The sequence below is a fragment of the Hypoxylon fragiforme genome, assembly GCF_022984875.1.
Source record: "Hypoxylon fragiforme strain CBS 206.31 chromosome Unknown GGS25scaffold_4, whole genome shotgun sequence".
Lineage (NCBI taxonomy): Eukaryota > Fungi > Ascomycota > Sordariomycetes > Xylariales > Hypoxylaceae > Hypoxylon > Hypoxylon fragiforme.
The window spans coordinates 569,858-584,927 of NW_026054759.1; the positions used below are offsets into that span (position 1 = coordinate 569,858).

Consider the following 15,070-nt stretch of genomic DNA (forward strand, 5'->3'; position numbering starts at 1 on the left):
AGGTGCGCAAGTTCAAAGCCCCATGCCTGAATACCTGCCAGCCTACCTGCCTACCTGCCTATATCACCCACGGTCATTACCTGTCAAACAACATGCATGGCCCCAATGGCTTTGAATGCTACTCCCTTCCTAGCTACTCGATGTGCCTATGTCATCTCACATTGGTCAGGCTGAGTCCCTAACAATTTTGAGTAGATCTGCTTCTACTGTGGTCAAAGGTGCTGGATTTAGCTGTGTCGCACATCTTTAGCACAAACGTTCCTCTTATCTAACCTAGCCGACTTGTCAGCGCTATATTTCCCGCCTGTGGATCTGGCTTAAAATGCGAGGGGGTGGCGCTTGGGGGCGTTGTGACTGTTACATTACATGTACGATGCTTCGTACAAAAACCAACGTCAATAATGAGAGACTTAGGGACTAAGATTTGCGAGAAGAGAGCGTCGACCGAACTGGTTGCATCGCCCTGTTTTCTTCATCCAAGCGGAAGCAAACACACCTCTACAGTTTACAATGTAGCATGATTATTAGACCAACAAGAAATTGGCTCGTAACCCTGTGGCCTGCATGATCTATAGTAAGCCTTTTCATATGGAGGTGATAGTTGAGAGAAGGTGGTTTTCTAATAAAACCACCTGAAGGGCGTGTATAGGCGACATGCCGTTAGGCAGACGGTTCAAGCGATCTTTTCCCGAAAACTAGAAGCTGTTCAAAATCCTACCCAGCTATATTTGCACGTCGCTACGGAAATTATTTATACGCTGCCTTTTCATTAGCACAGCGAGCATTCGAAAGTACAGCTAACGGAAACTAAAGAAAAATAATGAAGACCAATAGCCTCACCTTTTAGTGTAGCGGTACAACTTGATAACACACCCTTTCTTTCAGAGCAGCCTCGCCATCAACCCCTCCAGCCCCATATACACTCACAGGTGCCTAGTCTAAGAAGCACCCCAACCCGTTGAAGTTGATAATGGCATCTGGTCCGGCCGGATCACAACACCGACGTGGAAATTTGTGCCCGGAAAAGGATGGTATGTTCCTCAGATACCACCTCATTATTCACACATTATTATACCGTCTATTAGTTCAGCGTATCACAGGGAACTGTTATCGGCTAACATTTGGTCCATTGAGGGCCCGAGATATTGTTCTCGAGCATACTGAATATCTTTGCGGAGATAGACGTGTTCAGTAATTCCACTTCCCCCAGTATTTTCATCGTCTACGCACACGACAACGAAAATGAAGGAGCCGCCCATGCCTGGTGCGTCAGGAAGGTGGTAGTGTGTGACTCTGGGTTGCTTAAACGATACTATGAGCGTAGTTTTACCTCGTCATATATCAGCGCCCTTGAGAAAGCATATGTTGATGGGCGAGACTTCACGTATCAGCTGAACAAGTTAAGAGATGTGGTGGAAAGCCATTACCCCAACAATGGATTTCATCATGTGCTCACTGAACTTGCCTTTCCTAAACTGAGGGTTTCTCGCGGCCACGACAATAACTACGGCATTATTCCTGTCGCACTTGACCAAGACATCAATATGTCATACATACCGTCCCGCAAACATTGCGACCTAGTCCTCAAGCTAAATCCGTCTAAGCCGGTTGGTCCACATCTATTGTTTTTCAAGCTGCTTCAGCAAATCTACCCAGAGGCGTTTCCATTCATTGCTAAATTTGAAGGCTGCTATAAAACAGCCATTGAAAAGTTGGAGAAGAAAGCGCAAGGAATCACGCAAGAAAGAATATGGGCGATTATCATCAATGAGATTCACAAGACAGTAGAAGACCTAGTGCGACTAGATGCTGCTGCTCTACGACATGTGATGGGGATCAGTCGAAATGAGTTGGGTAACTTTGAGAAAAGTAAGTTAAAGTAGGTATACTCTTCATATTCATTATACTCACGTCACCTCCGCTATAGTCTCATCTAACCTACGTGAGACGATGAAGAAACGGTCCCGCCTCCTTCATGAGCTCCCCACCGTACCGTACGAGGATCGCAAGAACCGAAACCCATAGCGAATTGAGGGTACCTTTCTTCAAGGACGACGATTTTGGAGACTAGAAGAGTCTTATAGGTGCCATCCGCTGTCTATTACATCAACTCTTCGTCCAGAAGTCAACTCTTCTCACCGATGAAGTCGTCGAACAGTTCGCCGGAAACAATCAGACTCTTACGTCCTTTAGCAGTCTGTGGCGTATTCTAATTGCTGCTGCCAGCCATAAGAATGCTGGAGAAATCATATGTATTCTGGATGCTTTGGACGAATGCGAAGAAAACGATCGATCTCTTCTTGCTAAAGCATTAAACGGCCACTACGGAAGAGAAGATAGCGAGTACTCCTTAAAGTTTCTCTTGACCAGTCGACCATACCATCACATCCGATGCGAGTTCCGTGTCCTTGAGAGACAGCGGCCCGAAATTCACATGGATGGTGCCAATGAGGATGAAGTTAAAAAAATCTCAGAGGAGATCAATATTGTCATCAAAGCCAAGGTGAAAGAAATCGGCGCACGTCTCGAGCTTACTTGTATCACTCACCGGACTTATCTATGGGTTTATCTTGTTTTTGATGTGATATATGATCTCGTGGGAATTACAAAAAGAACCCTAAAAGAAACTATTCGTCAACTTCTTCGCACGGTCAATGAGGCATACTAACAGATTCTGTGTAGAAGCAACGATGAATTCAAAGCTAGAAAGCTTCTTCATATCGTTGTTGCAGCACACAAACCATTGTCGTTGGAGGAGATGAAAATAGCGTTGGCAATCAAAGACGATTCCGAATCATATAGCGAACTCGAACTAGAGCTCGAGCCTAACAATCGCTTCAACACATAGTTCGAGAACTCTGCGGACTTTTCGTTAATATCGTGGATTCTAAAGTTTACTTGCTACACCAAACAGCCAAAGAATTCTTGGTTTGGACATCATCTAATGTCGCCCCTGATTCCGCAAAGTGGCAAAACTCACTTCTTCCCATGGAATCACATAGAATCCTTGCGGAGATATGCATGCATCATCTTCGCTTCCCAGATATTGTGAATTCAAGATACTGTCCCTCTTCAGTCTTTGAGACATATGCAGCAAAGAATTGGGCAGCTCACTTCCGTGAGGCTCATAACATGATTACAGAGGAACAAGTATACCAGGCAAAGCAGCTTTGCGATGCCAATTCACAAAGATATAAGAAGTGGCTCGATGTCTTCTGGAGAACACAATCCAAGAAGGCCCCGGTGGGACAGGATGAATCATTATTCCGCGGTAGCCCAGAACGTTTTACTACCTTAATGATCATATCGAGTTTGGGGTTAGCCAAAGTCCTTCCCCTGCTTTTAGAAGAGGAGGTATTGGACTTGAATATAACAGATCTTACACGGCGTCGATCTGCTTTGTCGTGGGCATGTTTTTCCGGACACGAGAAGATTGTTGAGATGCTCTTACGCTCTGCAACTAGGCGTTCATGTCGGGGTGTCCTAGAGAGGTCTCTAGATCTTGATCTGTTTGATATATTTGGTGATACGCCATTAAACATTGCAGCATATAGAGGACACGAAAGAATCCTACAACTTCTCCGAACAGGAGCCGACCCTAATTCTCAAGATGAATATGTCGGTGCGCCATTAGCTATTGCAATAAAAGAAGGGCACGAAAGAATCGTACAACAACTTCTCGAAAAAGGAGCTAACTTGAATATTCAAACTCAAGTACTAAGTGGAAATACGCCATTGACGGCTGCAATAAAAGAAAAACGCGAAAGGATCGTACAACAACTGCTCGAAAAGGGGTGCTGACCCTAATACTCGGGGTAATTATATTCTAAGCCTTGATCAATCGTAAACGGAAGTGGCCTTGAGAGTGAATCGGGTGAATTAAGCTTCTAGATTTAGCAAGTCATGCTACACTCCTACCAACGGGAACCTGTATGTCCTCCTCCTCCGTCCTCCGTTTTTCTTCAGCTTGTTTCCTGACAGACTTAGTATGATATTCTCTCTACCATAACTTCTTGTGTACGTTGTCTCGTATGGCTTCATCGTTATATCCAAGGCCTCCCGGGATACCGATGAAAACCATTATATGTAGGTGCCCGTTACCACGTGTCAGGCATGTTACCTTTGGACGCTTTAATTGCGAACCAGCCCATTTTTCTTCCAACCACTGCGGCAGAGCACAGGTAGCAGCGACAAGTAGATTTCCACACAAGATGACTATCATGATTCCCCAGTCGCCATATACGACCAAAGGTATAACAGCAATCCCGACTTGCACCAGTAAAGTCACCCACCCAAGACACCACACAAAATCGCGAGTAGGGTGCGACACGGGAAGAAGGTTAAAGATGTCGATTCGAATAGACTCATCTTGACCACCTTCATCCTTCGACCGTGCATCGACGCCAGACCTGATCTCATGGTCTTGAAGGAGACGACCTAATACCCAAGACTTATTTTCCCTAGGCTGAGAATATCACCCGGGTTGGCCCATTGGCCTCGAAGCTCAACTGCGGTTATAGCCATGTCGTTAACATTAATTGTATTTTGTATTTTAGGAAAAGTATTTACTAGGTATATGGAGTGGGAGCTCGAACATCTCGCTCCTGGCCAAAGAGCACAAGTATGTTGTCAGTGCTCCCTTCGAAGAATTCTGGGATTGGTAAGAGTAGTGAATTCACCTTGCCCAAGGCGTTCTCCTCAGGCTACTCGGCAGATCTAGGACTTGATACATGGAGGGTATTGTGAATAGTTGCGGCTCAATGATAGGGCGCCTAATATTTTTACCCTGTATGCAGGCCTGGGGACCTGGAGACCTGGCTTCTAGCGTGGCAGTGCTTCAAGGGCTGAGATGAGACGTTTGATTTTGTTCAATTGTATTTACGATGCTCCTCGGGGCTCGCCTTGCCTTACCTACCCCTTACCCCACTAAACTTACCCAGGTGCCTAATAGGCAAGGCAGTCGCCATGTAACCTTAGTTGAGTCTGCGAGGCTCCAGGGCTGCAGTCGATGTAAGATACGCGCTCTATTACCCCACCGGGAGCTCCAATAGGACCTAATATATAGCCCTAAAGGTATACTTAGGTAGGTAGTAGGTAACATTGAAGGGAACCTTGGAACCAACTAACTACCTACAGGCTACAGCATGTAACCTGAAATGAGATACTGTATCATCCTGCATTCCTACACTAATAACCCATAGGCAAGTGAAATATATTCGCCTGGCAAAGTCCTGAAAGTGTCACGCATTATTTGAATATTGAGGTATATTTACTGTCTATGAATACCAGGTATGAATAACTCGGTGTCTAAACCACCGTTTAAGCCGGAATTTTCACATGGGACCATGCCGCCGTCCGCGGTCCCGTTTAACGCAGAGTTTAAAATGATCGGACCTCCGGGGAAAATACGGACATCCGTAACGTAGGTACCTATTATAGTAGCCCAATAAGACATCTATGCCAAAATGAAAAATTAAAATTCACTATTCCAAATTTGGAAATTAAAAATAGTGCCATAGGTATGTGGAATAAGTAAGTGGTATTTAAAATTTTTGTATAGATTATTTAAATATTAATTTAATGAAGGTATAATTTGGTTTAAATGTATATAAATATAAATTATTATTTATGTTTTATTTATTAATAAATATATTATTTGAATATATTATAAAATATTACTTTATATTTGTATGAAGCTTTTTAAATAATAGGAATTTTCTTTGAAAAATTAGGTATTTTTATATATAAATAATATTTTAAAAGTTTTTAAAATAAATAAAGGAAATAAGGTATATATATTGTTAAATAATAATTAAACGAAGCGTCGACATAATTTAAAATAATATTAATATTATTAGTAGATAATTTTATATAAAATTTCTTTACATACCCCTCTTTTATTTTTTTTCAATATAATTATATACCTTTTTTTTATTTTTTTTTAATATTATAACAATATTATTATTAGTATTTATAAAATCTAATATTAATAACATAGCCTCGTACGATTTATTACCTTTATAATTATAAGTATATAGTTAATATATATATTATCGTAATTAAAATAAGAAGTAATATCTTAACTAAGCTTTAATATTTTATTTAAGCGGCGAGATAGCGATATACCTTTTATTTTTAACTTATTCTTTTATACGATAATTAATAATATATATAATTATTTTTTGTTTTGTTAAAAAATATCTAAAATTTTAAAGTAGTAATTGTTTAATAAGAAGGTAATTTTATCCTTTTTAATATTAACGGATAAAAATTGGCCTTTTAATGTTATAATATTTTTTAACGTATGGTTTTATAATTAACGGGGCGTTAAGTAATTATTATATGAGGGTTATTTATTGTTTATTAGGTTAATATAATAAGAGATAATTATATTAATGTTTTTTTTATTGTTAGTTGTAGTAGTGTTTCTTAGATATTATGTAAGGTGTGTTAGAATTAAGTTATGTTATATTTAAATAGTTATAATTGTCTTTTTTTTGTTTATATAAAGCTTTGTAAGTATTTTAAAGGTTTATGTGTTTTTTATAAATTTAGGAATTATGTTATTAAATGTATTATACGAGATGGTGGGCTTAAAGATAAAAAAAAGTTTTAATTTAAATAAATATAACGTATTATTAAAGTTGTTTTAGAAAAAGGTTTATAAGATAATTTTATTATTTTAATATATTTAATATAAAGGTTTTTCTCTTATATAACCTTTTCTTTATATAGGTATTTATGTTAATAATTAAATAATTATTTAAATATAACTCTATATGAAAAATGTTTTTTATTACATAGCTAATTATGTTTATATGTTTAAATTATAGTCGTATAAATAATTAATATTAAAAAATCTTTTTTTACTTTTTAATATTAATTATTTATAAAATTTTATTTCTTTTTTTTTTTATTAATTTATTATTTTTATATTTTAATTAAAAATAGGCGATAAATCTTTAAAATCTAAACTTTGTAAAGGTTTTTATACCTTTATAAGAAGTTAAAATATTAAGTTTTATTAATTTTATGGTAAAGATTTATTTTCTTATATAAAAGTTATTTTTATTAAGATCCTTGTTATCGATGATAACGATAATACTTTTATTATTATTAAATTATTATTTTAGAAGTTTAATACGAGGTTATTATAACGTTAATAGTTGTTTGAGAATTTTATTAAAGTAAAAAGGCTAGCCTTAGTTCTTAAGTGGCTAGTATTTTTTTTTTTTAAATTTAAAAAAAAATTTTCGGTGGATATTAGAATTATTATTCTTGTTTTGTTTGAAAAAAATTTATTATTAAATATAGCCTTTTTTTTATAGGTAGTAAAATATTTTAATAACATATAAAATAGGTTTTTTAAAAAAAACCTGTCTTATTAAAGAAATAAGTTATATTTGTTTAACGTTACGATAATTATTATAAAATAGTTTATAAACTATAATAATAAAGTTTCTAACTATATCTTTATAAATAATTTATTCTAATTAATATTAAATTATGATATAAATATAAAGGGGTAAATTATTAATATTAAGGATTAATAAGAAAGATTTATAAGTAAACTTTTTAAACGAAAGAATATTTTAGAAAAGGTGTATGAAAAGTTTAAATTCTTTAAGATCCTTAATAATAAAACCTTTATAAACTTTAATTTTAAAGCTTAAATAGCTTAAAACATGTATATAATATAGAATAACCTTTTACTTATTAAAGCAATTAAAGGAATTAAAAATTATTAGATATTTATTACGTATTAAGATATTAAAGAAATTCCAAAAAAACCTAATAATAATAACGATAATAATAATTTATATACGATATAAGTAATAAAATTTATACAGCAAAAAAAGAAAAAAATGTTAGTAAAATATATAAAAAAAGAGTAAAAAAAAGAAAATATCGTACGAGAAGTACAATCCACTAAGGAACGCCATAAACGAAAAACTACCCCTTTTATATTATTTAATAATAAAACCAAAATTATAAAACAAAAGGAATAAAAAAACAAAAATAATTTTTTTTTATTACTTAATAGTTTATTTCTTATGAAATTATTTTATACGAAATAAGTAAATAATTTTATATTAATAATATTAAATACGTATAAAAAACTGTCTTTTTATACGGATCTTTAAATTTTTAATTAAGTAATAAATATTGTTAGTGGGGCTATTAATAAAATTAATTTATCCAACGATAATATAAATATAAAAAAAGAGGTAATTACCGTACGAATTTTTACTTATTTAATAAAGGCAATACTAGCAGTTAAATATAAACCTTAAAAGATAAAAGGATAAGAAATATATTAATAATAGGTTTTTATACGATTTATTTAATAAATAATCTTTATATCTTTTATTGCGGCAGGTTTTTATTTAAATTTTTTATAAGGTACGGTTTTCTTTATATATAATAATAAGAAATATATTATTATTTATTTTATTAGATCTTATATAAGGCGTTATCTTCTAATCTTTGAATGTATTACCATTTGAATTATCTTATTTATAATTTTCCCAATCTTTAATATCTAAAATATTATCGTTCTTATCTTTTATTTTTAACTTTATTAGGTTTTTACTAATATCCACTTTAGTAGCAACATTTAAAAAATTAAATTTAAGAGTTTGATCTTTAATATTAGCTTGTTGTACAACATTAATAACTTCTTTTAAAGAAGGTAAACCTCGATTTTATAGCTTTTTTTCTAACTTTTTTAACCTATTCTTTTAAAGATATAATACGAGATTTAATCTTTAAGGGTTACTATTAGCTATTTCTATTTTAATTCTCGTACAAAGCTAATTATAAGTATAAACAAATAACTAGTTATAATTATTTTTATTTATATAATTTAAACTTATTTTAATAAGTTAATTTTTATACCATTCTAATGTTTTAAAAGGTAGATATTAATTAATATTTTCATCCAAAAATAAGGCTTTAATTTTATTTAATAATTTTATATTTATTTTAAGGCCTTATTATAAAATATAATCTAAATTAAGGAAAAAATAATTTTCCTATGGTTTACCTCATACGTTATTAACCTTATTACGTTATACTTTAATATAATGTTTATTTTATTTAATAACAAATATATTAATTTTTTTCAAAATAATTAACATATAAATTGCAAAAAAAGCTATTTCATAAGTTATATGATTTAAGATTTAATATCTTTTATTTTTTATCCTTTAAAATAAGTATTATATGTTATTAACATCTTATTAATTATTTTATACGAATTAATAAAACTTACTTTTCAATAATTAAAACAAAACTTTTATAATTATCCCCATTAAGATTTAATCCGGGTATTATCCATATTACACCTGTAAAGAAAGTAATCTCCAAATTTAACAAACGATTTATCCTTATTAATATAAGTATTTTATATAAAGGCTTAATAAGTAATAAATAATAAAAGGATTTCCTTACCCCTATTTACTTAAATAATATAAGAAACTCAACTTAATTAATATATAACATAAATATACTAAATAAAAATAATTATTAAAATACTCCTAAACTAACTAATATAATACCATATTATAAATTTAAAATATCCATTAATCCCTCCATATATTTAAATACCCTAATATTTAAGTTTCTCGTATTTATCGATAAATTAAATATAATTAAGCTTATATATAATAAATTCTCCCTTTTAACGATAAGCGTTTTACATATAACACCAAATTACATTAAAAAAGAATTCTTTATATATCTTAAACAATTAATTTTTATAATTATTAATATATAATAAATAAAGAGACATTCTTCGTATAAACCGTAGGAAAGGTAACCCATTTTTATTTAATACGACATCATAAATATAACACTTTCTAAACTCTTTTAAACACCTAAACTTAAAGAATTCTTCCATTAAAGTAGTTTTTATTTTATCGATACGCTTTTATTTCTTTTTAAAAATTCTCGTACAACGCTTAAAACTTAAAATAAATCGAAATTCTTTAACTTATTTTTATATAATTTAAAATTTTTTTTGTTAAAGGATTTAGCTTATTTTTTTATCGGATAAGTTAATTTAAAAGAATAATATTTAAATCTTTTCTAGAAATTCTTTAAACACATTTTTACCCTATTATATACGATGCTATTTTTATAATTCCTATCCTTTTAACGTATAATTAAAAGTTTTTATAAAAAGTTTTTATTTATATTTTGTTTAAAATTCATCAAAAATCTTATCAGTTATAAAGCCTTTATTAAACCAAATAATAATTTAACCTTTATAAGGCTTAAAATTAATAAGGTTTCGTTTTATTACATAAAAAAGTCATAAAAGGATAAAAATATTAAAGGAAAATTTCTTATACGATAAAATTTTAGTAATAAATAAATAATACTATTCGTTAATAATATATAAACATTATTAAATTATCTTATATAAGAATTAAAAGTACCGGTTTACTTAATTAAAATTTAAAATAATAAAATGCATTACTTAAATTGGAATAGTTCAATCATTATTTTCATTTTGGCAGAGTTGTCTTATTGGGCCACCGTATTATCTTGCTAGGTGCCTACCTAGTACCTATTAGGTACCCTAGGTAATTAGGTACTCTGTGAAAAAACCTGCGAAAATAGTAAGTGCCTTCTACATAACCCAAAGAAAGCATATTTCGCATTTTCTTTGTTTTAATCCCTGGCGCTATGGTCAAAGTTCTTTGTCTCCATGGTGGCGATCTCAATAGCAATAAATTCTACGATGCTTTAGGTAAGTACCTACACTAAGCAACCATGCATTGTACCGACCATCTCATCTTATATACTCACAGTCCCATTATTTTCCAGACTACGAGAAACCGGCATAGATCTATCGCTGGACTTTGTCCAGGGGCACTCGCAGGAACGCCCGCATCGCGAGACACCTCGGCACAGTCTTGATGAGGTCGATGGCATTCGCAAAGCACACAAATGGCTAGCGAAAAAACTGGCCCACGACGGTCCCTACGATGGCGTTTTAGCGTGCTCTGGGGGCGTTGCGCTCGCGTCCAGCTTCCTACTCTACCGGCAATGGTACGACCCTGAGCTGGCGCCCGCATTCCAATTCGCAGTGTTTATCAGTGGAAGCATTCCGCTGAAAGCTCTGAGAGATCTCGGGGTGCCAGTCTCGAACGCAGCGGAGAGCGTGGTGGCGGAAGCTGAGCTGCAGCGTGATCGGGGACTCGGCCCGTCCGCGAGCCACACGGCTGACGCGCGACGAGCCGTGTTCAACTCGGACGATTGCTTTGGCCTGAACCTGAACTCGATCCCGCTCGAGCTGAAGATAAGGATGCCGACGGTCCATGTCTGGGGAGAGCAGGATCCCATGTTCCCGACCTCGGTTCAATTGGCGGGACTCTGTGATCCCTACATTCGGAAGATCCACGTGCATGGCGGAAAATGTGAAGTTCCACGCGACGGGAAGGATGTGGTGGAATTGGCGTCTTTGTTGGAATGGTGTATTCGATGCGCCACTTGGCCGGGCCAGAAGCAATGCTGAAAAGCCAGATGGTGGTGGGTGGGATCAACGAGTTTGTGGCACACCTACCTACCTACCCCGGTACAAAATATCTACCCCTATCCTGTTACGATGGGGTAATAGTAACCATAGATCCATTGCCTTGAGACAAAAACGTCCACTGACTTGGCGCTATGAAAAGATCTTCAATAGTCTCACATCCATGACTTTCTTTGTTTTTCCCCCCCCTGTTATCATGGATAGATAGCTAGGTATTCATACTAGGTAGATATAACTATTCATTGGTATTATCATGCGGCTCTACTTTTGCTTTATAACGTGTCACTACGGATTGGCCCGTCTATGGGGAAGCCAACCCGATGACTTGGTACTGGAACTTCGCGAGGCATTTCAACTTCCAAATCGAGTGCGCCACTAACCTCGATCTATTTACCTAGCACTATCGAATCCCGATTACTCGGCACCGCTCATTTGTGGCTACCCACACCTTACCCAATAGAACGGGGAGGCCCGCAATAACGTGCGGTTATATAGGCTGGGTCGACGCAGAAAATTGGAATGTGGATCGCGGTTTGAGTCCCCGATCCAGCATCTGCCGCATCTGTCAACGTGCTATAGCTGTGCCATGTGTCCGCATGCATATGTTGCTCGGTCGAGCAGGGTCCCAAGCAGCCTTTGATCATATATCTGATCGGCGGGTTGTGTTGGCTTTGTTCAATCTTATACAAAGAAAAGGACTGGGGCACCATTACAGTACCGCAGCTTTTTAGGCTCCCTACCTAGGTAGACGTTGTATTACGAGATTATAGCTCTGCTTCTAGGAGCCTCGAGGTGCAATGTGAGTGGGTAGGTCACGGCCACTAGTTTAGGATGGCGTAGCTGTCATGTCAACGAGCTGCCTCCGCTCTACGCACACCAGCCAGTAATGATAAGCTCATTAGCATGGGGCGTGGGCTTATAGTCCTAGAGAACCAAGCTCAACTGGTACTAGTCTATACTCAAGGTAGGACTCTGTCTGTCATATAAACTAGGCAGTGAGGTCAGACAAGTATGATCTCTGGCACCGTATTTCTCATCTTACTCTTCCATCACGCTCTCCCCATCATCCAAGTCTCATACTGAATCATCTAAAGTATTAAGTGTTGACCTACTAGCGAAGAATGCTTTCATGGCTTGAGCCGTCGCTTTACTCTTCGAAGAGTGGGCTGTTTATCACGGTCATCATACTTGGTTCCGCTGTTTGGTACGCCATCTCTGCAGTGATAGCATGGCATCGCTTACGGCAGTTTCCTGGGCCTATGGCGGCAAGCTTCTCGTATCTCTGGGGATTCTTCGCCATGAAAACCGCCCGTATGAATAACATACTTGCGGAGGAGCAACGTAAGCACGGCAAAGTTATGCGTATAGGTCCCAACGAACTCGTGGTGTATGACCCAGACATACTGTGGCAAATCAACGGCGTTCGTTCAACCTACGACCGTGGCGACTGGTACGCCAGTATCAAGTTCGACCCTTACGGAAACAGTGTCCTATCTGAGCGGGATACCGCGAAGCATGATAAGCGAAAGGCACAAATAGGGGCTGCATATGCAGGGAAGGGGAACGTGAACCTCGAGAAAAAGGTCGACTCCCAACTATCGATCCTAATCAACATTCTGAAGACGAAGTACCTTAAGCATGGTGGCGCCGGGATCGTCGACTTCAGTCAGCTCATCCGATACTTTCAAGTCGATCTGGTAACCCTTGTCGGTTCCGGCGAGCCTTGGGGCGACCTAGTTCATGAGAAGGACCACTTCGACTTCATCTCCATTGCGGACAGCATCGTCCCCTTCCTGCATTGCATGATGATGATACCCTTGTTCCGGGACTTCTTCGCGTCACAATTCTTCCTCAGCTTGGCTGGCCCCAAAGAAACGGACGAAAAGGGAATGGGGAAATTCTTAGGGTGAGAAAACGAACTATCTATGACCATCCATCCCACCCAATCTACAGCTCTCTTTGGCTGACTGAGATGCCTGATTTAGGATTATCAAGCGTACTGTCGAGAAGCGGTTTAGTGGTGATCTCGACCAGACCAATCGCCAGGGAGATATGCTCGTAAGTGGCGCATTTACTTCTGGACCCCTGACTTACTTATTAGTTCGAGTGGGATTTTAAAAAACCAAAAAGTGACACATCACTTACATGAACCATAGGACGAATGGATTAAGCATGGGCTGACCCGCCGAGAGTGCGAATTGGAGCTCGCCATTCAGCTGCCTGCGGGGTCCGAGACTACGACGACAGCCTTAAGAGGCATCATGCTGTATGTCCTGTCAGCACCTAGCGTTTACCGAAAGCTGCAAGAGGAAATCACGGTAGGCATCCGAGATGCACGTATTTCGAGTCCTATCACCCAGGAAGAAGCGAGAAGGCTACCGTACTTACAGGTATGATCTGATATCATTATCTCAATACACTTACCTACCTACACCACCCATCCCTATAACCCCCCACCCCCCTTTGCCGCATCTACCCGCACTAACCCGCGATCAGGCCGTGATACAAGAGGGCCTACGAATGGTGTCCCCCGTCGTCATGGGCTTCCCGAAGCGGGTGCCCGCCGGCGGCGACACGATCGACGGGAAGTTCGTGCCGGCCGGCACCGACGTCTTCGTCAACTTCTGGAGCATGCTGCGGAACCGGGACACGTTCGGCGAGGATGCCGACGTGTTCCGCCCCGAGCGCTTCCTCGAGTGCGACGAGGTCAACAGGGCGTATCTTGCGAAGAACGTCGATTTGGCGTTCGGCCACGGCCGCTGGATGTGCCCTGGCAAGACGCTCGCGTGGATCGAGCTCAATAAGATCTTTGTTGAGGTATGTGGTGTTCTTTTATTGCCCCCCCCCCTTCATACCTATACACAAACACACACGCACGCACTCACGTACGTACACTTAACACATGAATACGCCTCTTCCTGCTGGACATAGTCAGTACTAACGCCTTTCTTCTAAATAGCTGTTCAGGAATTTCGATTTCCAAATCGTGAACCCCGAGTCCCCTTGGAAATGCTGGGGCTACTCGAGTTTTCTAATCGACGACTTTTGGATTCGCGTGATGGAAAGGGAGTGTTGATCTTGATCTTGATGGGAAGTAACATGAAGTTATGGCTGTTCATTAATAATCTGGATGATGCTAATGTAGTCAATTGTTTGATGCCATCCCCCCTTTTCTGGTTAGCTAGGTTTTGAGCAGAGTAATAATACGGTTCTCTGAGTTATGTTATGGCCTAGGTGTGTACGAGCTTACGATTGTCCACTTATGTTAATGTTGTTGATTTCATAATTGTCTCGATAGTTAATAGTTGGGTATACATCTACCTAATACAAGTCTTGATACAACGTTGCCTATGTACATACCTACCTACCTGGTGCCCAACTCATCAATAAATCAGGTGTTTGGTTTGAGGAGAGTGAACCTAAGAATGCCTAAAGCATTAAAGCATGCCTGTAGAGAGGAGTGTTCCCGTGTCAAGAGTATACTGTTTTGACTGATTAGTAGACAACTCATCGCTTCTAACTTCACCG

At 37.2% G+C, this 15,070-nt stretch overlaps 4 protein-coding genes across 4 annotated transcripts; all 4 read left to right on the plus strand.

Moving 5' to 3' along the window:
- Nucleotides 1–508: 508 nt before the first annotated feature.
- GGS25DRAFT_217524 (uncharacterized protein) lies at nucleotides 509–2,230 on the plus strand. The gene is made up of 3 exons (XM_049256920.1): nucleotides 509–1,031; nucleotides 1,135–1,869; nucleotides 1,928–2,230. Exons 1-3 carry the CDS (start codon nucleotides 971–973, stop codon nucleotides 2,023–2,025), a joined length of 894 nt encoding a protein of 297 aa, XP_049117444.1. The 5' UTR covers nucleotides 509–970; the 3' UTR covers nucleotides 2,026–2,230.
- A 598-nt stretch (nucleotides 2,231–2,828) lies between these two features.
- GGS25DRAFT_217540 (ankyrin repeat-containing domain protein) lies at nucleotides 2,829–3,946 on the plus strand. The gene has a single exon (XM_049256921.1). It carries the CDS (start codon nucleotides 2,989–2,991, stop codon nucleotides 3,799–3,801), a length of 813 nt encoding a protein of 270 aa, XP_049117445.1. The 5' UTR covers nucleotides 2,829–2,988; the 3' UTR covers nucleotides 3,802–3,946.
- A 6,631-nt stretch (nucleotides 3,947–10,577) lies between these two features.
- GGS25DRAFT_484910 (uncharacterized protein) lies at nucleotides 10,578–11,796 on the plus strand. Its single transcript, XM_049260503.1, has 2 exons — nucleotides 10,578–10,756; nucleotides 10,818–11,796. Exons 1-2 carry the CDS (start codon nucleotides 10,693–10,695, stop codon nucleotides 11,522–11,524), a joined length of 771 nt encoding a protein of 256 aa, XP_049117446.1. The 5' UTR covers nucleotides 10,578–10,692; the 3' UTR covers nucleotides 11,525–11,796.
- Nucleotides 11,797–12,564: 768 nt separating this feature from the next.
- On the plus strand, nucleotides 12,565–15,070 carry GGS25DRAFT_484913 (cytochrome P450). Its single transcript, XM_049260504.1, has 5 exons — nucleotides 12,565–13,448; nucleotides 13,528–13,600; nucleotides 13,699–13,932; nucleotides 14,039–14,359; nucleotides 14,502–15,070. Exons 1-5 carry the CDS (start codon nucleotides 12,664–12,666, stop codon nucleotides 14,616–14,618), a joined length of 1,530 nt encoding a protein of 509 aa, XP_049117447.1. The 5' UTR covers nucleotides 12,565–12,663; the 3' UTR covers nucleotides 14,619–15,070.

Bases quoted from the DNA above. Each gene is read 5' to 3' on its own strand.
- GGS25DRAFT_217524 (XM_049256920.1), top strand. From the start codon at position 971: ATGGCATCTGGTCCGGCCGGATCACAACACCGACGTGGAAATTTGTGC. The intron at 1,032-1,134 runs GTATGTTCCTCA...TGGTCCATTGAG, and splicing joins TTTGTGCCCGGAAAAGGATG to GGCCCGAGATATTGTTCTCG. The intron at 1,870-1,927 runs GTAAGTTAAAGT...CCTCCGCTATAG, and splicing joins GTTGGGTAACTTTGAGAAAA to TCTCATCTAACCTACGTGAG.
- GGS25DRAFT_217540 (XM_049256921.1), top strand. From the start codon at position 2,989: ATGGAATCACATAGAATCCTTGCGGAGATATGCATGCATCATCTTCGC.
- GGS25DRAFT_484910 (XM_049260503.1), top strand. From the start codon at position 10,693: ATGGTCAAAGTTCTTTGTCTCCATGGTGGCGATCTCAATAGCAATAAA. The intron at 10,757-10,817 runs GTAAGTACCTAC...ATATACTCACAG, and splicing joins TAAATTCTACGATGCTTTAG to TCCCATTATTTTCCAGACTA.
- GGS25DRAFT_484913 (XM_049260504.1), top strand. From the start codon at position 12,664: ATGCTTTCATGGCTTGAGCCGTCGCTTTACTCTTCGAAGAGTGGGCTG. The intron at 13,449-13,527 runs GTGAGAAAACGA...TGCCTGATTTAG, and splicing joins GGAATGGGGAAATTCTTAGG to GATTATCAAGCGTACTGTCG. The intron at 14,360-14,501 runs GTATGTGGTGTT...TCTTCTAAATAG, and splicing joins TCAATAAGATCTTTGTTGAG to CTGTTCAGGAATTTCGATTT.